Source organism: Zalophus californianus, chromosome 10, assembly GCF_009762305.2.
Source record: "Zalophus californianus isolate mZalCal1 chromosome 10, mZalCal1.pri.v2, whole genome shotgun sequence".
NCBI lineage: Eukaryota > Metazoa > Chordata > Mammalia > Carnivora > Otariidae > Zalophus > Zalophus californianus.
Genome location: NC_045604.1, coordinates 12,451,224 through 12,475,893, shown reverse-complemented (window position 1 = coordinate 12,475,893; position 24,670 = coordinate 12,451,224). Strand labels below are relative to the sequence as shown.

At 37.4% G+C, this 24,670-nt stretch overlaps 1 protein-coding gene across 3 annotated transcripts in view; it reads right to left on the bottom strand.

Annotated features, from left to right (window-relative positions):
* EPRS1 (glutamyl-prolyl-tRNA synthetase 1) overlaps positions 1-24,670 on the bottom strand; it is a 67,347-nt gene that overhangs the window by 26,887 nt on the left and 15,790 nt on the right. For all 3 annotated transcript variants that reach the window (XM_027611459.2, XM_027611460.2, XM_027611461.2), the window contains 11 exons: positions 23,809-24,001; positions 21,791-21,962; positions 19,574-19,807; positions 18,228-18,312; positions 17,569-17,628; positions 11,726-11,836; positions 9,402-9,538; positions 8,384-8,591; positions 7,717-7,829; positions 6,665-6,782; positions 988-1,341 (listed from right to left, as the gene is read on the bottom strand). In XM_027611459.2, coding sequence (XP_027467260.2) covers positions 988-1,341; positions 6,665-6,782; positions 7,717-7,829; positions 8,384-8,591; positions 9,402-9,538; positions 11,726-11,836; positions 17,569-17,628; positions 18,228-18,312; positions 19,574-19,807; positions 21,791-21,962; positions 23,809-24,001 — 1,785 coding nt within the window. The remainder of the gene's footprint in view (positions 1-987; positions 1,342-6,664; positions 6,783-7,716; positions 7,830-8,383; positions 8,592-9,401; positions 9,539-11,725; positions 11,837-17,568; positions 17,629-18,227; positions 18,313-19,573; positions 19,808-21,790; positions 21,963-23,808; positions 24,002-24,670) is intronic.

Here is a 24,670-nt window from a genome sequence, read left to right as displayed (position 1 = left end):
ATGAGCCCCACACCAGGCTCCGAGCTCAGCGGGAATCTGCTTGCCCCTCTCCCTCTTCCCCTGCCTCTGTCCCACCATTTGCACTCTTTCTCTAAAATAAATAAATAAAATCTTTAAAATAAAAAATATATGACCTTTCTCTATCACAGATCCCATTCCTTTTGTCTCTTACAACAAACAATCCTGTTCCACACTCCATGCTACCATTCACTTGGCTAAATGTTTTGCATGAAGATATAATTAAAACAAGAATAAAATGTATACTTCAGTCAAAGTTCGTATCACTTGAGGGTTCCCCTATGAACTGGAAATGGTCACTGGTCAAAAACGTCTTGACGCCCCATCATTCCCTGAATATACCTCGAACCCTCACACGTCTCTGCCTCTGCTGGTGCCCGTCTTCCATACCCGGCCCCAGGCCAGCGGCACCAGCTTCTCCCGGACAGCTTTCTACAAATGCACACTCTCCATACTCCGGACTTAATAAAGCAGAAGTTCAAGAGGTGGAACCCTACAATCTGTATTTTAGCAAGCTCTCTAGTAATTCTGATGTACAATGAAGGTGAAGAAGCATGAATCTACTACTTAAAGAGCAACTTCTCTGAACTTTGTTCACGCATAAAGGGCTTCCTCTACCTCGGGACTAATTTAAATATCCTTTACGAATAGTTTCTTCCTTCCTTGCCACTTACAACCACAAATGCTTTTGAGAACAATTCACATATGACACAGGATTACAGTCACAGCACATGGATTACAGTGTGTGTAATTCCTCCCTGATACCCTCCCCCATACTAGATGGTGAGTTGCTTCTTGTTAGTATTTCCAGAGCTTGGCACATAGCAGGTATCAGTAAGTGTGGACTGTTCTGCCAAAATATTCAAGGAGTCTATAAACAATGTGTCTTAAAAGAGACTACAGCCACCCTAAACCATCTGAATTCATGAGCTTCCTCAGTGTTGTCTCGACTGATTCCAGCATACTGACCTTGGGGGCTTTTTCAGCTTTCAGTTTACGAACCACCTCCCCTTGTGCAGCAACTTCATCATAGAGAGATCTACTATCCACAATACTTGCTGATGACATAGAAGAAAGATTCTGTACCACCGCAGGAGGATTTCCAGGTTTATATTCCTGGCCAGTTTTCTCCTTATATTCAGCTTTCAAAGCCAAAAGCTGTTTTACAGCTGCATCTATATCTTCCTTTGCTGCTTTCTTGGCTTTTAATTCACGAACCACATCCCCTTGAGCAGCCACTCTATTGTAAAGGACTAAGGAATCCTCAGATGAAGCACAAGTATTATCCAAAGGACCTGGTCTTTCCTTAAAAGGAGCAGTCGGCTACAAAGGAAGAAAACCAAAAGTGAAATAATTATTTCATGTTAAATGTCCTCTCACAAAATTATATCGAATTGTCATATAACATTTCATGCTATAAAATTAAGTTTTAATCCCTTAAAAAGTTTAAATATCATTCCTAAAAATTTATCCTAATGAAAAATGACAGAAATAAACAAAGGTAGAGAGGTACATGGATATGCACTGAAGCATTTTTATTATAGTAAAAAACTGAAAATCACCTAAATCCTTACCATTAGGGGATTAAAGAAATTATGACATATCCAAAAGATCTGAGACTAAATCATTATTCCACCACATACTGGCTGTGCGACCTTGAATTAGTTACATAAGCTGTTTCTGGTTTTAACTATAAAAGAAATGTGACTATATTGAACCCATCGGTGTGATGGGGAAATAAAAGGTAACAAATCTGCTTAAAGCTTTTAATTACAAAGGCTGAGAAAAAGTGAGTATCAATAAGTTTCAGGAATTGTTTTTTTTAAGAGATATCTAGTTGATGACAAGCAAGTCCTCCATGAAATACTGAGATACAATTTAACTCATTACTATGGAATAATTCCATTTTTGTATAAAATTATGTATTTCCAGGCATATGATTATATATAAGTATATGAAATAAACCTAGAGAAATGTTCACTAAAATGATCTTTGGGTAGTGAATAACTATGCTATTTTTTATTCTTAATGTCATGCTTTCCTTCTGCCTAGAAAGCTTTCCACCCTACTGACACCCTTCTAAATTTAAAACCCAGCTCATGATACCTTTCCCATGACTTTAATGGCTTCCACTTAAAATTTGAAAAAAAAAAAAAAGACACAAAAAACAAAGTAGAGATGAAACTCCAAAATGTTTCATCTCTACTCTGGAACTCTGTCCTGATCCCAGGCCCAGCATTCTGAACTGTCTTTTCAGACACCTTTACCTGGTTAGCTAAGCAGCATTGCAAGCTACATCAGAGTTCCATTTTCCATAGGGGTCAGGTTCTGAAGTCAACATGTAAGTCAAAAACCACATACGTTTGGGGTGCCTGGCTGGCTCAGTTGGTAGAACATGTGACTCTTAATCTCAGGATTGTGAGTTCAAGCCCCATATTGAATGTAGAGATTATTAAAAAAAATAGGTATATAAAATCTTAAAAAAAAAACCCACACATACTCAAAATTACTCCTTTAAAATGTACAATCATAAATGTTAATATGCACATAGCACATATAAATGCATAATATATACAGTAAACCAAGAATACAATAAATGGAGCCATTCTGTACCAAAAATATATACATTCTGTTCTGTAACACTTACTTTTGATAACCTGAACTGACTCATTCATGCCTAGTAAATAGGGAAACAGTATTAAAGGTATTAGGGTAACACTGAAAAATCACACCACCTTGTAGTGATTTCTCCCAGAATATTAATGTTTCATGTCAAAGAAGCATACAGGAAAAAGCTTTCTCACAATTCAAAGAGAAAGTTTTAGAAGTGCCTTCCTTGGGATGCCTGGGTGGCTCAGTCGGTTAAGCGTCTGCCTTCAGCTCAGGTCATGATCCCAGGGTTCAGGGATCAAGCCCCATGTCAGGCTCCCTGCTCAGTGGGAAGTCTGCTTCTCCCTCTCTTTCTCAAATAAATAAAATCTAAAAAAAAAAAAGAGTGGCTTCCTAGAGTGCAGGTGGTACTTTAAAAAAACACTGTTTACCATAACATTAAGCCATCTAATGAAGGTGCAAGTGCAGATAAGGGACTTTCAGAGCTATCCTCCTGGGCTTTAAAAACGAGAAAGGAAAAAAAAAAAAAAAAGGATGAGGCAGGAGCTACGCTGAGTCAGACTTTAATTCTGATGGTATTGCTCTCTATTAGAGGCAAACACCTTCAAAGACCTACATATCAAAGGAGAGAGCATTAGCCCTAAGGCTGAAGGCGGCCTGCAGTGTTGGATACCAATGCTACTCAATTGTACTTAAATTTCTATAAGGATTTGTGCAGGTTCCAAAACCTATACACAAACTTTGACACTACCCGCATCAAGCGGGGGGGGGGGGGGGGGGGGGGGGGGGTCCCTAGCCCCTCCCCTTGAATCTGGGCAAGCTTATTTATGAGTGCTTGGACCAAGAGCATGGCAGAAATGACACTATGTGAGATTTTCAAGGTTAAAACATAAAAGGCAATACTGCTTCGATCATGTCTACTGGACACTCACTTCTGGAGCCCTGAGTTGTCATATACAAAGTCTCACTACCTTGACACTACCAGGCTAAAGAGGTCACTTGATGCTGCTTTGTGAGGCATTTCCCCCTTTCTAGCCAACAGTTGGCATCAGCTGCCACCCATGCGAGTGAGCCACTGCGGATGTCCAGGTTAATAGAGCCTTCGATGACTGCCAACCAGCCACCACTTGACTGAAACTACAGGAGATATACAGGTTCTTAGTGTTTTGCACCAACCCTATTTTTTCTAATAAACCAGCCCTGTTATTTTTAGTATGCCACTTTGTAGGACATTAAGTTTCTTAAGAATACATAAACTTCTGAAACCAGTATTCCACTGTATGTTAACTAACTAGAATTTAAATAAAAATTTGAAAAAAAAACACAAAAAACAAAAACTTACAGCATTACCCTAACATCTTTACAGGATATGTAAAAGGTGTGAGGTACTGGTGGAAACTGGGACCAATGAAGGGCTGGGTAGCCACATTTCCCACATCGTGTGTTAAGATTTTCTCTCTCCCTCTCCACCTTGAGCACCCCCATTCTCTCTCTGAAAAAGTAAATAAATAAATGAATTCTTTGAAAAACTTGTCAATTTTAACTTTTAGTATAGCAAATACTCATAAATATAACCCACATTAAAAGGGGTCCTCAATCATTTTTAAGCGTGTATAGGTCTTGAGACTAAAAAGTTTGAAAACTGCCCTATTTATTTTTAAAGATTTTATTTATTTGACAGAGAGAGAGAGAGCATACAAGCAAGGGGAGCAGTGGGCAGAGGGAGAGGGAGAAGCAGGCTCCCCACTGGCAGGGAGCCTGATGTAGGGCTCGATCCTGGGACCCTGGGATCGTGACCTGAGCCGAAGGCAGATGCTTAACCAACTGAGCTGACTGGCTGAGATCAGGTAGTATTTAATTTGTGTAAATTAAAAGCTCAAGTCATGACATTCCCACTATAAACAGTTCTAGACTCACACCTAATATGACGTACTTCTGTCTTCCCTAGCTCAAGTTATTTATCATTTATTTACCTATTCAACCACACAAAATTAGGACTTACTGTCTTACTGATTCTACTTCCTGAATTCATGTCCTACTTTATATCTTCCCTGCTCTCATCCTCTGGCTTCCTGACCACATATCACATCTTCTAATCCTACTTCCAGTCCACCTGCCAAAATATCTTCTGCACTGTTGCCAAATCGTCAAGGCCGACCCAACATCTATAGATCCCAAACTATGCATTAAGGTGCCCGAGGAAGCCACAGGAAATTCATAGGGCTGCCAAACACACTGCATGTACTACTCAAGATGGTTCAATTTCTTTTTTTTAAAGGTTTTGTTTATTTGACAGAGACACAGCGAGAGAGGGAACACAAGCAGGGGGAGTGGGAGAGGGAGAAGCAGGCTTCCCGCCGAGCAGGGAGCCCGATGCGGGGCTCGATCCCAGGACCCTGGGATCATGACCTGAGCAGAAGGCAGACGCTTAACGACTGAGCCACCCAGGCGCCCCAAGATGGTTCAATTTTAACATTAGAGTATGTTACATTCCTTTCAATGATGTCCTATCTTTGCAAAACTACAATTTCCACAGCTGCTGTGTTAAAATCAAATACTACATGAAAATCACTATGGAACAGGAAATTAGCAGGGTAGTATCCAATCTGAGTCCAAGGTTCAAGAAAGAAATACTTTTTTTTAAGATTTTATTTATTCATTTGAGAGAGAGAGAGAAAGCGCACAAGCTAGGGGATTAGCAGGCAGAGGGAGAGGGAGAAGCCATTGGAGCAGGGAGCCCGACACAGGGTTCAATCTGAGGGGGATCATGACCTGAGCCCGAGGCAGATGCTTAACCGACTGAGCCACCCAGGTGCCCCGGTATGATTTTTTTTCTTTTGGTTAGTATATCACTTTAAGAATGAAATAAAAATTAAAATATTTAAATTTAAGAACACAATCTTTCAAGAACACAACTTTTTCTTTTAACTTATGTGTATCATTTCTCAAATGACTACTGGCATATGAACATTTATCTAACTTAACTACTTAACAAAGAGGACTGTTAGGAATTTCACTTAGCCCATGGGTGCCATGAAGAAATTAGCAAGAAACCAAGTGTACTGTGTGAACTGAGGAAGACTGAAGACCTCTGCCTACACTATAGACCCCTCATTCTCTAAACGTGTCGCCAACTCTCAAATCCATACCCTGTCTGCTAGGGAAGCGGTGTCTCCATCTGGAATGTCCCTCCCAACCCTGACTGCTGGGCAGATTCCAAACTCATTCTTAAGCATAGAGATTAAGCATTATCACCAAGAGGAAGAAGGAATAGAAAAAGGCAGTTAGTGACACAATTTCCTCTCACCCACATCCTAGCAGTTCCTACCCTTGCTCTCCTTTCTGAACCTCTTCTCTCAGAGGCACTGGAGTCTGACAGAAAAGTATAGTCAGGGAACTGAAAGCCAGGGCACTGTCCTGACTCTGTCAATAACAACTTTTGTGGGGTGCCTAGGTGGCTCAGGTCATGCTCCCAGGGTCCTGGGATCGAGCCCCGCATCGGGTTCCCTGCTCGGCAGGAAGCCTGCTTCTCCCTTCCCCACTCCCCCTGCCTGTGTTCCCTCTCTCGCTGTGTCTCTCTGTCAAATAAATAAAATCTTCAAAAAAAAGAAAGAAAGAAAAGGATTTGGGGTGCCTGGCTGGCTCAGTCAGTGGAGTGTGTGACTCTTGATCTCAGGGTTGTGAGTTTGAGCCTGACCCTGGGTGTAGAGATTACTTTAAAAATTAAAAAAGTACGTAAAAAGAAAAGCATATGCTGCAGCAATATTGGTGGTGGGGTGGGGGGGGAATCGTTCTAAATTAAACTACTCTTTCTCACTTTTTCATATAATAAAATTAAATCTAAAAAATCTTGTTCTGCAAGGTGTTCTGAAAACTTACAGGAAAGGACAAGACTACAACAAAACCCCCAAACTAAGAGCCACTGTCCTCTTCAATGTCAACAGTAAGACAGACAACCACTTGTAAAGAAAGATTCCAAATCCTGGCGTAAAAAGGTGGGTTGATTAGAGACATATCCATGAAAGTCAATGTTTACCTCATTTTTTCTTGTTTCTACCTTGGTCTTTTCCCTTGATCCAGATGTTGGCATTTCCTTTGTATGTCCATCAGGAACGTATATCAAAACACATGGGGCTTCTTTGCAGCTATATGGGCTAAAGAGAAAACAAAGGACCAATTTAAAAAAAGTTCATTTGAACAAAATTATGTGACAGTAATTAAAACTTAATTCCTAGATTAATTCAATGGCACCACATTAAGCTTCTCAAAGTATAAACAGCCCATTCTCTTATTATTCAAATCAGAAGCTCTTCAGAGTAGTTTAAAAACAATGGATAAATAAAAATTCTCAGTACTAATTATAACCTTCCAGTTTAAGAACTTTTATAAACATGCTAACTCCAGGACAAAAGTGCCGCTACTCTGCCTGCTACCAGAAATGGCACTAGTGGGTGCTCATTCTTGATTGAAAGCAAATGCATTTCCATACCACACCGAATCTGCTTATAAACAGAAGAATTTCTATAAAACATAAGAATTTCTCAATTCTAAAAAGTGCAGTAATTAGCAAAATCCACTGCTCCTGAGACTATTCATAAGTAAATGATTTCTTCACATTTTGTAGTAAAAGCTCAAGTGAAAATAAAAAGAATTTAGTAACAATAGGATCCTATATATCTCTTCCATATTTTTTAAATAATAGCTTTATTGAGATACAATTTACTATTTTCCTCTAAATGTACCTGCTGCATTATTTATATTCTACAATACATCTAATGAAAATACATATAATAAAAAGGTAATAGTAATAATTTTCACCCAAAGATATACTGAAATTTTTTTCTTTTACTTGGATTACATGAAGATGAATTATAAGATGGTTTAATTTTAGAAATGAGTAATTTGTTATGCTGTTTCGAAGTTATTGCTTGTTACTATAAAGTTTGAAATACTAAATATAAAAGGCAAATATCAAATGGAATAGAGAATTATCAGGTACAGAATTTTGGTAGAAATCTGATTTTTAAATCTTATTTACTATAAGAATGTTAGGCATTTTCATTTAAATGCTCAATGACATTTACTTACCTAACAGGTTCATACGGCTGATCACATATGAAGAATCCTCTTCTCTGGAGTTGTATAATGTCTCCTTTTTTCAAATCCTTAAGGCAGGGATCCCCCAGCATTAGTTCTTCATGCTGAAAAGATGATAAAGACCAAAATACCACCTTCTTAGAAATCAGAGCACTGAAAACAACTCTAAAACATAAGTCATCTTTCCAGAAAGTGGAATACTCTTAAACATACAGATACGTTAAAAACTTTACTACTTAAGCAGATGCAGTGAAATAGTAAAGAAGTAAACAATTACATATATGGTATTTTTAAAAGTTAAAATTGACGAACTGATGGACTTCAGGAAACCTTTTAACCAATGTGATCGGTATCCCTGCACATATAAGTGAGTTTCCCACCATAAATTTGAGCTGCAGTGTGAAGAGCACAGAGAGACCTAGCTGAGAGGCATAGCAGCACAGCACTTAAGCATAAGCAAGTTCCTTAACTTCATTGTGTTTCAGCTCCAATCTTCAGTAAAATGGAAACATCACTCTTTTACATCTTTTCATTTTAACAAAATTTTACAGATCTTTTCCATTTTACTTGAAAACCAAATACTTAAAAGTAATTTTAAAATTCTAAAAGAATTTATATAACAAGGGAAAAAGAAAAGGTGGTTTCTTTTAGAGGCTACCTTACTGTTCTTGTTGACATACTGCTTAAAGTCCTCGTCTTTTCCCAGCACTGGCTTTGTGATCAAGTGCTCGTAAGTGACACAGATTACAGGAATAGGAAGAGCATGTGCCGTCTCTGCTAGCCACGTGATCTTTGTGGTTTTCTTGTAGTCTTTGTTCTCCAAATTCAATTTTGCATCAAGAGATACAATTTTTCCATCTGCATTTCTAGATATAAGATCAAAAGGTGTTTAAAGAAAAGAAAACCATAATTGTCATAAATGCATTATTTGTCCTGTATTTGTAATAAATGGCTAGGAATTTTCTTTGGAAAAATGTCAAAGCAAACATTTATTTGAACTTCTAATATGTTCCATATATTGGTTAAGAGATGAATAAAACATAATCTACTAGAGAACAGATGCACACACATCTGATTAAGAACATGAACATATTTACAAATTTTAAAGTCATCGGCATTAAACAAAAAATGTAAAGTACTGTATTTTTAAACATTTAACAATTACTTGAAATCATATGTAATGACTGGACAATTCAGATTCCAGAGTTTATATAAATTAATTTTATTAGCATACTATGTTCCATTTATGTAATCTTAAGAACAAACAAGCGTAGCACACTATAACTAGAAAGTTCATATTCATCACAAAACAATTAATTTTAAAGCAGATTTTAGAATAAAGAAGGTTATATATACAAATAATGTCCAAAGGACCCCTTCCCCAGGTAACTATACAATGAGAATTAGATGACAAGAAGGGACCCGTAAGCATTAGAACTATATTTTTACATCTAGACACAGTAATTTTCAACATCACAAGCAAAACATATCCCAAGATTTATAAACTGGAACACAATTGGAAAAGAAATTTGTTGTGTGTCCAGAATTGGCAGTTTCTACGCCTGAGCAGATTTACCAGTTGGGAAAATGAATGAGTCTAAATCTTGTCATTTTTAGTAAGTGAATAAACAAGAATTCCCTTCCATATTTAATAAAAACAGACAAAAAGTTCTTACTTGTTTATTTTAGTAATGTTGATGTTGCCCCAATTTATAAAGGTAACCATCTCCCCCTCTGACAATGTCTCTGCATCAGCCCCTTCAATGAAAACTTTAGGACTGTACCACACCGGCTTCAAGCCAACATCAGGATTCTGATTAAAAAAAGAGAGAGAGAGAGAGTGTTGATTGAAACAACTTATTGAACCCAGCATGCAAATTTATATATTCATTCATTTTATTCTTTAACCAAATGTGTTGAACGCTGGCTCTGTGACAGGTGGTCAGTCACCTGACCAATAATGCTAATAGGAGTCAGATGAAGTGAGCTGTTGAGCTGTCCCTAAAATTAGTTCCAGCCTAAAATTCTTTCTTTTCAGAGCTAAGACAGTATTATTTGTCCTTGGTGTCCCTCCAACCAGAATCTGCTTTGCTATCCTCAGAATGTCACTAATGCTTGGCAGCAAAGGAGAAAACGAAGTCACTCCTGATCAGTGGCTGCAGAACATTACAGGACAACAGATATCACCACAGCAGGAAATGGTGGACCTTTCATATTTTAAAAGATAAAGAAGGTCATATTTGTATAGATAGATAAATTTTCTCTTTTCAGTATGTATTATATAAAGAAGAAAAAAGATCTGGAGAATAAAAAGAATAGTGTGTTAACTCTAAGTTTTTGTTTGACAGACTTCAAAAGAAGAAAAGTCTAAGATTTTTTGAAATAAATGTTACACAGCATGTGTTTAATAATTGTTCAATAAATATACCAATGCATTTGAGAAAAATTAGAATGCTGTATCGACCTATATTCTGCTGGGCTCAGAAAAGAATGCTAACAGGCTAAATCTACAACACTTTGTAAGGAAAATGATAACAAAGATTCCACAGATCACACTGAGCAATCCAGTTATCATTGAAAGAGTGTCTCCAAGTCAATCAGTCCTTAACTACTACTTAGCCTTTATTACTTGTGTAACTATTAACTAAGCTATCTGAACACAACTATCATTTTAACAAATAAGTGCCTTAGAACATTTTATCCTCACCATTCAAATTTCAAAGCATTCAGTAAGCTTCACAATTGAGCTAACTGTAGTGGGTGACGTGATACATAGATAGCACCATCACCTGGTTGAACCAATCAGATGTAAGATAAAGGCAAAGCCAAATCAATCATAGATACATATTCTTTTCAAATCTTATTAGGAATCCCCTTAAAACAAATCCTTAAAGTTAAAAATAGCCAATGTCATATAGATAGGCAATCACATAAGGCTACAACTTAGATGCATATTATTTTGTATGTGACTTAGTCTGTGAACATACCACAGTTATGAGTATATTAGGCTACTGTATGAGTGAGTTAGTCTATGAATCTCCATTATACAATGAAGGTATTTATAGACAACCACAAAGCTGGAATAAAAGGATCTCTTTTTGCTTCAAAGTTGTCAATCAAGCAGTCATAACTAATACAACAACCATGGTTTAACTAAGAATTCCCTACTATCTGTATCTAAGATTTATATTCTGAATTTGGATCAACAGATTTCATCCTCACTTACTGATATTCTCTAAAACAGACTAAATGGCAGTGTGATAGATTCTGGACGAAAACTGTGATTCGAAGGACACCTGGCTGGCTCAATTGGTAGAGCATGTGACTCTTGATTTCAGGGTCATGAGTTCAAGTCCCACACTGGGCATGAAGCTTATTTAAAAAAAAAACTGTAATTCAATATTACTAGGTCTAATGTTTTGGCTTAAAGACAGAGGCAACAATAAATAACCCAGTTAATAGAGAATACACTTCACCTTCCCTGTAAAGATAAGAGCATGAATTATAGTACCACCTTTCAAAATGACTCTGGGAAAAGATAAACTTTTATTATATGCTATCTCTACAGAATAAAAAAACTAGGCATGAATGTAAAAGTTCTGAGATGTGTTGTGGATTATTACTAGAATAAATTTCTTCAGCAAGAAACCCTCAATTAGTATCAAAATCCTGACAAATGATGTTGAATAGAAAATGATCTCAGGGGCGCCTGGGTGGCTCAGTCGTTAAGCGTCTGCCTTCGGCTCAGGTCATGATCCCAGAGTCCTGGGATCGAGCCCCACATCGGGCTCTGTGCTCGGCGGGAAGCCTGCTTCTCCCTCTCCCACTCCCCCTGCTTGTGTTCCCTCTCTCGCTGTGTCTCTCTCTATCAAATAAATAAAATCTTAAAAAAAAAAAAATAGAAAATGATCTCAAAACCATGCTATTGCCACCAAACTACATTTTCCCTTTTACTATCCTCCTTCTTCTGAGAATAACATTGGTGAAAGTGTCGGGTGACCTTTGGGTGTTTGGCTACTTCTTTCATCTCCTCCTGAGCCTCAGGGATATTCACTGGAATCACTTCTTTCTTCAGTAATGCAACATATCGTGGGGCCACCGGATCAATAACCTGCAACAAATGTATCCTCATGTTAAAACATTCAGATATTTTTAAAACTTCATAAATAAAATAAATAATAGCACAGGAATACTAACTGGCTTTCTTTGTTACTGCATTTACTAATTTTTTGGTTTACCTGCTAAATCTCCTCTGATATTTAAATGTCCAGTAGAAAAAAAGAAAACAATCATAATAAAAAACTACATGAAATTTAGAGTTCCCTACCAAGAATAACTCTGACAGGTGAAAAGAAACCAATTAGTTAAAGCAAAATATTACTTTTTTGAAAATAACTTTTAACTCTGGTATTAGAAGGTAAGGAAAAATCATGCTGTGGGGTTATAGATCAATCCTATAGATAAGTGATGTGTTATTTTGTATTGTTGGAGAAGTCCGTTTCAAAGAATATAGATAATGTATTTTAGTATTTTTAATCAGTGTTAGACAACACATCACCATCAAAAGCAAAACAGCATTAGGTCACTATAATAAGGCAATTCTATAAACTCATAGTATAAGCAAGACACTTCTACTGGTCTGCAAGCTACATATATAGGGACCACTGTGTTCCCAGTATTTAGCAAGGGCCTGGCACACACAGGTAATCAACAAACATTTGCAGATGCACTGAATGAATGGTCCTACTCGCTGTGCTCTAACCTAACTCCATCTCCAAAACAGCAGTAGTATGCCTTTCTGGATCGGATGTATTTTCCCCACTTCACTGTTTAATTTAAAATTATCCATTATGACCACACACAACAGCAGGGTTTAGACACTAAATAAAGCATATGGAAGAAAAATGTAGTTAGAGGCATATGTACAAGCAGCTAAGGAGGATGTAGGAATAGTGGTATAGCTAATTAAATTTGGCTATGTTTGTTTTGTTTTGTATTATCTCGTTGTTGTTACCACTGTTTGGCTGTTTTTTGTTTGTTTGCTTTGAGAGTATTTTTCAGCTTCTGAAAAGAATGATATGAAAATTCTAAGTGACTCAGAGGGTCACTCAAAAAAAGCTTGAAAAGCTCTTTAACTTCCCTGTGTCTGCTACTCCTCAAGGCTAATATTTTATGTTGGTAGTAAATCAGGGCCAGCCTCTCTCTATATTTATTAGTCCATTCTTTCCTTCCCTTGAGTTAAAGGTCATTCTTACCAGTTAAAGCTTCCTTTCAGTTTCAACTGGGCTAAAATGATCAAAGACTTAATCTGTGATTCCTCAGTGCAGTATTTAAGCCAGGAAGATATAATTTCTTTAAAGAAGCTAAAACTAAACAAGCCAACCTGAGAAACTTACTCCAGTTCACTGCAGCTCTGTTTCCTCAACTGACAAGAGGAGGAGAAGAAGGTTGCTCACACCCGACTATTTATAATGATCACTTAGAGCAGTGGCTAGCACAGCTTCTCAGGCCACTTAACCCTACAGGATAATGAATGTATTAGTCTGGAGTAAAGTCTAGAAATCTATTTTTAACAAGCATTTCACAGGACAGTTGGGAACAGTCAAGTCTGGGGACTCTTGGATTAAAAGTCTTTTTCAGCTCTAAAATTATACTAATTCTAAAAATTTCTGGATCAAATTACTCCAAAGGGTCCCAGGGATTTCAAGGAGTTGCCCTGGCAGACACCACCCAATGGCGGAAGGACAGGCCTGGGACTGAGAAGACTCCAGAACCCTTAACACACTCCCACCAGAACAGCTACCCTTTTATTTACTGGGGTTTACTTGAAAATTTTTCATTTGAAGGAAGACTTTCCTTATTTGGGGTCAAAGAGAGAAATCTCTACATACTTTAACTTACTAGGTAGGGACAGAGGCAAGGGGATTGGGATGAGATTTGGGGGAAAAAGTATTATATTATCATGCCACTAAAATACTAACATAGATTTTAAAATTAAAGCAGTAAAGGAAGGTTGATGTAAGCAAACATTACTCTGAAATGAACACCTTAAAGCTATGACTTTTCTGCCTGGACTGAAGAGTTCAAATTTTAACACTTCCATAAAACCAAGAAGAAAATTAGAGAGGTTAATACAGAGTAAGCTAGGGCGCCTGGGTGGCTCAGTTGGTTAAGCGACTGCCTTCAGCTCAGGTCATGATCCTGGAGTCCCTGGATCGAGTCCCGCATCGGGCTCCCAGGGAGTCTGCTTCTCCCTTGACCCTCCTCCCTCTCATGTGCTCTCTCTCTCTCGTTCTCTCTCTCTCTCAAATAAATAAAGTCTTTGAAAAAAAAAAAAATACAGAGTAAGCTAGTGAAATGTCTCCTATCAGTATCAAGGTAGATTATTTAATGGAACCAGACAGCTTCTATTTAATTATGATTCAGAAAAATGATATATTAGTTTCCTACCAACACGAGAAGTCAGGCTAAGAAAACATGGGTTATAGTATTTTCAGAGGGATATTGAGATCATTACCCACCCCACACATTGTCCGCTCCATCCATTTCTCCCCTTTTCTTTGCCATATATGCTCTACTCTATAAATAAAGCTCCTTTAAAGAGTTCCAGCTAATCCAGAGTTAAGCCCTCCTGTCCTTTACCAGAAGATACTTTAACAAAGATGCTATTACTAAGAGTGGGAGAGTGTCCAAAGAATGACATTTTATCTCCATCCTTAATGACTGCTTCACAGTGTCACGGCGTTAAATTTAGTTCAGTGATGCTTCACTTACATTTTATTCACAGAGCTTGAACAGAAAGAGCAAGCTACAAAATAACAAAGCAATAATCAGACTGAATGGGACATGAAACCTAAACAAGACATGTGTACCTCAAGGGGCAGAAAGAGTGGCAAAGTGAAGGAAGTACAGGAAGAGGTGAGGAAAGCCAGCAATCAAAACAAAAAGGTACGTCATCAGAACAACTTCATTTTTACCACCAATCAAAATGTTTTAATTGTGCTGTTTTCAACATGGTGCTTAATGATTAGAGGTCCCACAGATGTATGGATAAACAAAGCAGCTGAAGAATATTCATCTACTTTTTCTCCCTCCCACATCCCCACTAAAAAGACATAAAGGAATTTTTTTGTTTGTTTAAAGGCACAAACCCAGAAAAATCAGTGTAATCAAAAGGAGATAACAACAAAACCCTGGAATCTGAAAACCATTATGGAAACATCCCCTTCTCTGCTCCATAAATGAGGCAACTGCCCCTCCCCCATCCCCACTACAGAAGGGAAGTTTACACGGCAAGGAGGAGGGGACCTAGATCCTGGCAGATACCGGGAGGAGCTGAAGGTGAGGGTACTGCACAAAGAGACGAGGGGATTAAGTGAATGCATAATACTAGATACAAAGGCCCTCAGTCTTCCTCTGTCCAGCTCCAAAGCTCTGGCAGCCAAGCTTTCATACTTCAGGCAGGTAATTAAAAGAAACTCCTCTGGGAAAACTGCCTAACCCAAGAGATAAGAGATAAGTTATTGACATAGAGGTTCTCCAACTAACTGACTCAGCCAGGTCATCCTACAGTGAGGCTCAGTTGACAAGTCCAACTCTTTCTTACGGGGCTTCTAACTGCTCCTTTAGTCCTCCATGTTAAACATGAGCAGATGACCAAGACTATCCAGACCTCTGAGATGTCTTTAATATGAAACAAAAAGCCAAAATAATCTGCAGGAAAGAGATACCACAAGATAAAATTCCTATTGATGTCAGTATTCTAAGCATTAAACAGGAACAAGAAGTTTTTTTTTTTTTTTAATTCAGAGAACAAAAAAGAAATCTTGGAAATATGATACATAAATGAAAAACTCAATGGGAGGGTGGGAAGATAAAGTTGAGTCAATCTAGCACAAAGCAAATCCAAAACATGAGATGGAAAATGAGAGAAAATACAACTGGAGGACCAGTCCAACATTTGCTGAAGAGGAGTTCCAGGGAGAAGAAAACAAAGTAGAGAAAAAACAAAGAAAGGATTCAAGAAAATTTCCCAGAACTGAAGGAATGAGTTTCCAGACCAGAAGCCACATGTTCTTCCGACGGGTAAGGATTAAAACAGAGCCCCACCACAGCACATCATCATGAAATTTCAGAGTGAAAAAGGTCATACACAAGGTCTCAAAAATCTTCACCCTTTGCCCCCTTCTTAGGGAGCTACCAAAGGACGGAGCACAGCTAAGTAAGAGAAACATAAAAAGAGATCCAAGAACCAGGTGATCCATCACAGAACAAAAGCAAACAGGGTCCCAGGACGATGATGGCTGACCTCAGAAAACAGCTAAGCTTCAGAAGCTAACAGGCCTCTAATCCAGATCAGCACAGAGCAGTGCAGAAGGCTCTGGCAGAGCTGTGTCCACGATGAAATTGAAAGAACACCACAGCACAAGAACATCTTGGTAGGAAATTCAGACAACTCGAGGAGAGCTGAAGATGGAATTAGAAAACTAAACAAATTAGGGAAAACAATCAACTACAAGAAAACCAACAGGGTCTGAGAAAAAGTAAGAGATCCATGTCCCCTCTTTTTGTTGTGGGAGTCAAATGAGAATACTTGAAACTTAAAAACACACATCTTATTTAGAGATACAGGCAATAAAAATACCAAAAGAATGATCTAAAAGAGTTGAAAGTGGTTTCTCTAGGGGGAGAAAATGGAAGGGAAGAAGAGGGGAATATGCTGCTCACCTTAACAGACCCTACAGAACTCTCTGACCATGGTGAAATATAGTTCATGTATTTGAACCAAGTGCACATGTATAACTTTATTAAAATTTAAAACCTTTAAAATTTGGGTTATTAATGAAAAGTACACCAAATTAACTTTGCCTGTAAATTCTACTTGTATTTATTATTAGTAACTGCAGCAACAGAAAGAACCAATTAATTCCTTTATGTATCAAAAACACACAAGACTGAATAAAACAAATTCAAGACACATGCGAGACAAGCAAGTATTTCTTGAGGCAAGGCATCAGCACAATCAAGCAGCAATAAGAAAAAAAAGAAGTACAGAACACAATCACAGAAACTATAGTTTAGAACATGGCATCTTAATGATTTGCCTTATTATAGTGTCTAAGCATCTGCTTCCAATTGGTAATTAACAATGTCAATATGCAGTATTCCTTATTTGACTTTCATTTAAGAAACCGTTAAAAAAAAAGCTAGATTCAATAAGACAGGAATTATAATTAGTGAACCTTCAATACAACTCGGTGAAACATACAACTTTCAAACTCTGTCCTCTCAGCACACAAGGGAACAGTGCAATGAAGTTAGCCAAATCTTCCCCTTGCCACAAAGAAAACTAGAGGACATGTTTCTTAAAACTAGGAATAATGCATTTTCAGTGGATCTGTATAAGCAAGTCTTTTATATAAATGTGATTGTGCTTCAAAGCTGTATAACATCTCGGGTTATAACATGTAATATGCTAAAAGCTATGTGCTAAGTAAGGCAAATAAAAGCGTTAAGTAATACCTTCTTACAGAGAGCTCGCAGCTTGAAAGCAGAAAAATGAAATGCAATGTTCATAAAAGATTTAAGGAAAAAACTGTTACCGCTCCCCATTAACTCCAAGTTAATTTGTTTTAATCATTGTGACTTGTTTGGTATAGCTAACAGGCTTAATGCTCTTTATAGGTTTAAGGAAGGAAAACATTCCATTTTCCTGAAGGTCTGCAAAATGAGAACATTCTTCACAAAATTTTCTCTACAATGAACACACTAATGAATTCTACACATATCATACTATTCAGGAATTAGGCACAAGAAAGGAGGACCAAGAGTCAAAACGTGTACCTTTTTATTAAATGCCCAAATTTTGTCCCATTCCATGTTCACAACTGAACGTGAAGAGCCCTAGAAAATCAATAATAAAATGACTTAAAAGGCAAAAAGTATTCTTTAGAGTATTTAAGCTAAGCATGTTATAAAAAAAAATAAACCCAATAAATACTTGCAAGTTTACTTCCATTGGAATATGAAACCTAGTATGCACAATTTGGTTACCCTGGACAGCCAGTCAAGAGCCATATATTTCACTATATAAAAATACTACAGGCTGCCTTTGTTCCACTTCAGCTTACAAGAGTAGGACACTCTCAATTTTCCACTATTATAAACATACTCCTTAAAAAAAAAAAAAATCCGGGTGCCTGGGTGGCTCAGTTGGTTAAGAGACTGCCTTCGGCTCAGGTCATGATCCTGGAGTCCTGGGATCGAGTCCCACATCGGGCTCCCTGCTCAGCAGGGAGTCTGCTTCTCCCTCTGACCCTCTTCCCTCTCGTGCTCTCTCTCATTCTCTCTCTCTCAAATAAATAAAATCTTAAAAAAAAAAATCTGCCCTTGTGTTATAAGGAACGAGGAATAGAATGAACAGGAATAATAGAGACTAAAAGCATATTAATAAGACACTTGAAAACTCAAACAGAGAAGCTGGAAAACAAAGTGTAGGTCACCTGAGCAGCAATAAACTGTTTCAGCCCTTCAACAGTCATCCCTCTTCTGAGCACACCACGAACAGTAGGAAACCTTGGGTCATCCCTGGGAAAAAGGGAAATTTATAAGTACCAAGGAGATCTTTTTAATGTACAAACACAAGCAGTACAAAATACCTTAATGAATAATAAATTATAGTCAGCTTGTGAAATATTTGGACTGAGTTGTTTATATAATAACTGGGTAGATCAAATACCAGGTGAGCCCACATTCATGGAAGAGGAAAACTGCTTACTAGTCAAATACTGCTCAGTAAATGCACTACTAGAAATAATAAAACACATTTCAAAAAAGAGGTGACATCTTCAAATACGGAAAACCCATGCATTAAAACATTATTTGCTTTTTATTTAACAAATATTCAAGGTCCCTATTCTACATAAGACCATGAGAATCAGATAAGAGATGGTATCATGTCATCCATGTATGAATATACTTCACAAAGTCCTTTGGGTTGTAAAAAAATACACACATTGTTTATTAACATTCTGCAGAAATTTGCAAAAGTTTGCAATAAAACCCTTTGCCAGGAGCCCAAGATAAACTTGCCTTTTATCAGATTCGGCTCTACAATAAACCAGTATAAAATACATATTATTTAACATATACTTAATATTGTCACTATTATGCGGCTAGTAGAAACTAATATACACTCCTGTTAATTTGGATAAAAAATATTCTTAGACTTATCAGCATGGTAACGCAGCTGAACAGGTTTCATTTACAAAGACATATGGCCACAAGATGACTTTAATTTTTATACTCCTCTTTCTCATAGAAATCCTGTATAGGTTATTAATATGCTACAGAGATTTGCAAACTTTTCCTAGGTGCTGAGTCCTCTGGGAAACCAATAGCTCCACAGGATGGGTCTTTACCACCAAGGCAGAGACCATTTATGTCCTCACCTCAACTCAGGGCATTTTTGGCCTTCCTGGGACCCAGCTGAAAAGAAAAGCCTCAGAGCCTCAGCAGAGTGTGGAGAATGGTAACTAGATATACAAAGGACAGAGTCACAACTACTTTTCTACAGAATGCTAAGATCTGCAGAGAATACGCCCTTGTGTGTTTTGCATTCCCATGTACCGGGGTCCAAATGGGTACTCCATGTTTGTAGCACTAAAATAAAGGGGAGAGGTAGGGGGACTTGATGCGCTGGATGAAATAAAGGACTAGAAAACCTAGAGGCCTACCCATTCCACCTCTTCCCATTCACCCCCCACCCCACCCCTCAAAACAGTTTTAAAATCACTGATAGATCATGTTCTTACTTCCTCCTCTCAATTCTAGGTAACAGTAAACATACCATCCATCTACCAATCCTTCGTTGACAAACCATGTGAGTTTTCTTTTGGAGAGCACTGTGTTGTTGAGATTTAGTCGACTATATTCCCAAATATATGGTTTTCTTATACCTAAGGCTTCAATAATCCAATAAAACTGTTCATCTCTGTCATGGTATTCTGTCGTTCTTAGGGCATGTGTAACACCTTCAATACTGTCAACTATGGGGCAGGCAAAATCATATGTCGGATAAACGCTGGAAAAAAAGGGAATATATTGAAAAGCAAAATGAAGCGTTCTACCGTTTCCATCTTAGATTATGTATTATAGAAAGCAACAGTAATTTGAAATATAATTCCTTACAAGGTAGGAATTTCTTAAAAAACAACAGGTTGTATTACCCATAATATTCAAAGTACATCAAAATATTATCAGTCTTTGAGAACAATAAATCAGTTAACCCACTCAATAGTCAAACAAAAAAGCAAAGTTGCAATTTAATAGACAATTGGGTATTGATTGGCACAGCAAATTCTACAATCATACTTCTGTAATGGCCAATGTATAGCATGGTAGAAAGCAAAAAGCAAAATTACACCTGATCCTTCAACACCACAAATTAGAACTGCATGGGTCCACTTACACATGGATTTTTATAAATACAGTACAGTACCACAAATGTATTCTTATGATTTTAATAACATTTTATTTTCTCTGGCTTAATTATACAATATATAATACATATAATGTAAAAATATGTGTTAATTGACTGTTTATGTTATCAGTAAGCCTTCTGGTCAATAGGAGACTACTAGGGGCGCCTGGGTGGCTTAGTCGTTAAGCGTCTGCCTGCGGCTCAGGTCGTGATCCCAGGGTCCTGGGATCGAGCCCCGCACTGGGCTCCTTGCTCCGCAGGAAACCTGCTTCTTCCTCTCCCACTCCCCCTGCTTTTGTTCCCTCTCTCGCTGTGTCTCTGTCAAATAAATAAATAAAATCTTTAAAAAAAATAGGAGGCTACTAGTAGTTAAGTTTTTGGGGAATCAAAGGTCAATACAGATTTCTGACTGTGCAGGGGGTCGGTGCCCTAACTCCCTACATTGCTCAAGGGTCAACTGTACACAATAATTCAAGGGAATTTTTAGCTTTTTAAATATCTTAATTAATCCCACACTTGAGTAAATATAAGCTTAAATCTCCTGTAATTAAATGAGTTTAAGAACAAAGCATATCCTTCTCTGACAAGTAAAAGAGAAGAAAAGTAGGTTAATTAAAATTCCATTTAAGATGTAATAGTCTTAAAAACAATTCCTGATTAAAATAATGTATACAATGCGCAAGTACTTTTAATTTGAATTTTAACAAATACAATACTGCATTATGCCTTCTAAATTTTGGATGTAACTTCATTAAAATGTTACTGCATTATGCTTAGCAATTATTTGATACTGAAAATGTGTACCCAAATTCACTTTTCCAAATGTATTCAAAGTATTTGCTTAGTAAAATAAGGAGGAAGCACCCTGTTAAAAATTAAAGACTTATGCAGACACCTGTAACCACATGTATAAGGTGTGTGTCTACATATGGACACACACATCTACACCCACACGTTTAAAGAAAATTACACTGGCTAAACAGGTTAGCATTTACATTCACTAATCCCTCCAGAAGTGCTGATTCAGCATTTAAATGCAGTAGGCTTCTTCAAAGTATAAAAAAAATTCTACAGTTACTTTATAAAAGTAAATTAATAGGGGAGGAGAATTCATTTAAAGAAAAAAATCGTTAACTGAAAACCCACATAGAAAACTAATCAAAAGTAGAAAAAAGACACATGATACTTTCTTATATTGTTCATATTTCCGTAAATTTTCAATTCTATCACTTTTGTGAATCAATTTATGCCCAGCAGAACCCAAATTTATTAAGAGGAAGAAAAGTATCTTTATCTAAAGATACACCACAGTAAACTTAATCAATACATAAAAAGCAACTTTAAGCAGACTGAAGGTCGTTTATAGATAGAAATGATCTTAGAAATAACCTAGCATAACCTTAATCAATAGGTGAGTAAACACCCCAAGAGATTAGGTTACATGCTTTACCAACAGCAGTTACTAATCTGCGGATGAACAAAGATCCAAGTCTCTTGACTATTCTGCATCTACTCTTTATTTACAGAGATCATCAAAGCAAAATTGTACTAGGCTACCAAGCATAATGAAAGAGATACACTCACTTGTATTTATTTCCAGTTCTTGGATGTGGCTGAATTTTACAGCGATAAAGCGTTGGGTCTCTCATACATCCATTGTTACTACTCATGTCAATTTTTGCTCTCAGACAACAGGACTGACCAAACTGGCTTCCTTTTTTCATTTCTTCCCACATTTGCAGATTCTTCTCAATAGCTATGAAATGATAATTATATTACCGTTTATCTAATGTATTATTAATCTAGCTGAATTCAAATTAGTTTAATAATCCCATAATCTGATACAAATTTTCATATTCTATTTGTATATTATAAGCACACTCCACTAGTTTAAAAGTACTATAATAGTTCTAATATCTGGTATGAAAAGTGAATGCATCATTTTCTTATGACGAAGTCTCACAGAACACTTACAAAATATACTCTATATTTTTAGAAGTCAAATTAACACATTCCAATAATGTAGTACTGATTAAGGGTAAGAGAGAGAGCAAGAGGCCTGAAGGTTTTTCTCATCCTGCATCTCCCATTTTCCCATCACAGCACAACTGGCCAGCCCCTGACCCCCCCAAATTTAATACCGCCTTTGAAGCAGAACCATTCTGTCCCCCTTTGCCACCTCGTGCCCAGGAGATAGGCCAGACTGGTCTGATCCACAGGGCCCATATGCATCAACACTATAGCCCATGCCCAGGTAAAGTGCATGGCTCGGGCTGTGAGCCTGAGCCCATGGGCTCGCCGAAAGCCCTGTCAGTCATTCCAGTAGAAAGCTGGAGACTCTTGGATTGAAAAACATGAGAGATCACAGAAAAGTGACACAAGTTTAATCCCAGAAAAAAGAATTCTATGTCCCAAATGGCTATGGTTCTATTTATGTGAGAATATTGAAAACCTGTCCCATGTAGGTAAGAAAGAACTATTACACAATGATTCTCTATGGACGCTCCTGAAGATAACGGACACGTTTTACCTGCCCTCAAAAAAATACAGTTGTTAAACTCTCTTTGAAAATGTAGGGAAACTTAAAAAAGAGAGAGAAAAAAGAAAGACTTCTGTAACAAACTGAATTTACTATACACTTGCCAAGATTTAAATTCAGTATTGTGGAAATTATGGCAACATAATTGCAGAATGAAAATAGCCTTATTCAGTAGCTCAGGGGACAAGTAATGAAGAAGAAAGATATGCTCTTGGGCACCTGGGTGGCTCAGTTGGTTAAGTGACTGCCTTCGGCTCAGGTCATGATACCGGAATCCCAGGATCGAGTCCCACATCGGGCTCCCTGCTCAGCAGGGAGTCTGCTTCTCCCTCTGACCCTACCCCCTCTTGGGCTCTCTCTCTCTCAAATAAATAAAAAAAAAGAAAATCTTTAAAAAAAAAAAAGATATGCTCTTTCATTAAGTGGTATTTCTGAGGTATAGAGTAGTACCAAGCTTAAATATTATAATCAGTATTATATTCACATTTACCCACATGCTAAGACGACGACTTGGGTACTAATAACATGATCATCAAACCTTTTATAGAAAGGCTAAGTATTTATTTATTTTAAGATTTTATTTATTTATTTGACAGAGAGAGACACAGCGAGAGAGTGAACACAAGCAGGGGGAGTGGGAGAGGGAGAAGCAGGCTTCCTGCTGAGCAGGGAGCCCAATGTGGGGCTCGATCCCAGGACCCTGTGATCATGACCTGAGCCGAAGGCAGATGCTTAACTGACTGAGCCACCCAGGCGCCCTGAAAGGCTAAGTATTTAAATTGGGAGAACTACAAAAAGTTGCAGAACTAAACATTCAAACGGAATGAATACAATGCAAAGATGGCACTCAGTAAGTGGGACACTAAAGGCACACACACTTCGCATGCAGTTGTGATGCCCACAAAGTAAAAACAATGTAGAGATGATAAAAAGAATTGTGATGAATGTATGAATCATATTCCCAAATGTGTCTCAAATCAGCATCTTTCATAGAAATCTTGTTCTACTAAAGAACAGATTCAAAAACCATCAGTTAAAATACAAAACACTAAATGTGCCTTACAGTTTTTCCTATGCTTGGATTCTATCCTCTGCTCACGTTCTGCTTTCATCTGCTCAGCAGGAGTATCATCCACATAAGCCTTCCCTTCCTGAATTAGCGTCTCTGCATATTTCATTATAGTTTCAAAATGATCCGAGGTATAAGTAAACTGATCTGGTTTGATATGCAACATTGCAACATCTTCCAAGATAACCTGCAAAAAGAATCCAAAATAACCATCAATTTACCTTTTGCATTTTCTTGTGTATTTTCAATCCTTGATAACTGCATTTGGGCAAATGTAATTATACACCATCAGTCAAAAAAAAAAAAAAAAAAAAAAAAAGGCCTGAAAATGGTTGTGCAAGTTGTATATTAGATCAGAAAAGAAAAGAAAAAGATATTCATTATACTAGTCTCCAAATTTTCAGCTGAGAAGGCTGATCTCATGATGGAGCTTTCCATTTACTCTGGAAAACTGGTTATTACTGGTCATACTGACAATTATTTGCCCTCTCTTTGAATATATTGTAGTGCTTCTGAATAAAGAAAATAAAAGAGGCTAGGAAACCTTCCCAATTTTCCAACACCTACTTAAGTGTTTGTTTCATTCATACACTTAAAATTGTATGACAAAAAGGAAACCTGCCTCTAGTGACCAATTCATTTAAGAAACTGGTACTTATAGGAAAATATAGCACACTTTGGTAAATTGTACAACTGAGGAAGAAAAAAATAAATTGAAGTTTTTTGATATGGAGCTCAGTATTGCTTGGCTTAGGTCTCAGACACAGAATATACAGATGAAGGAAAAAAGCAGCTATGAGAACAAACTTAACTTATTTTCCTACCATGAAGGTATCAGGTCACCCTCTAATTTTCA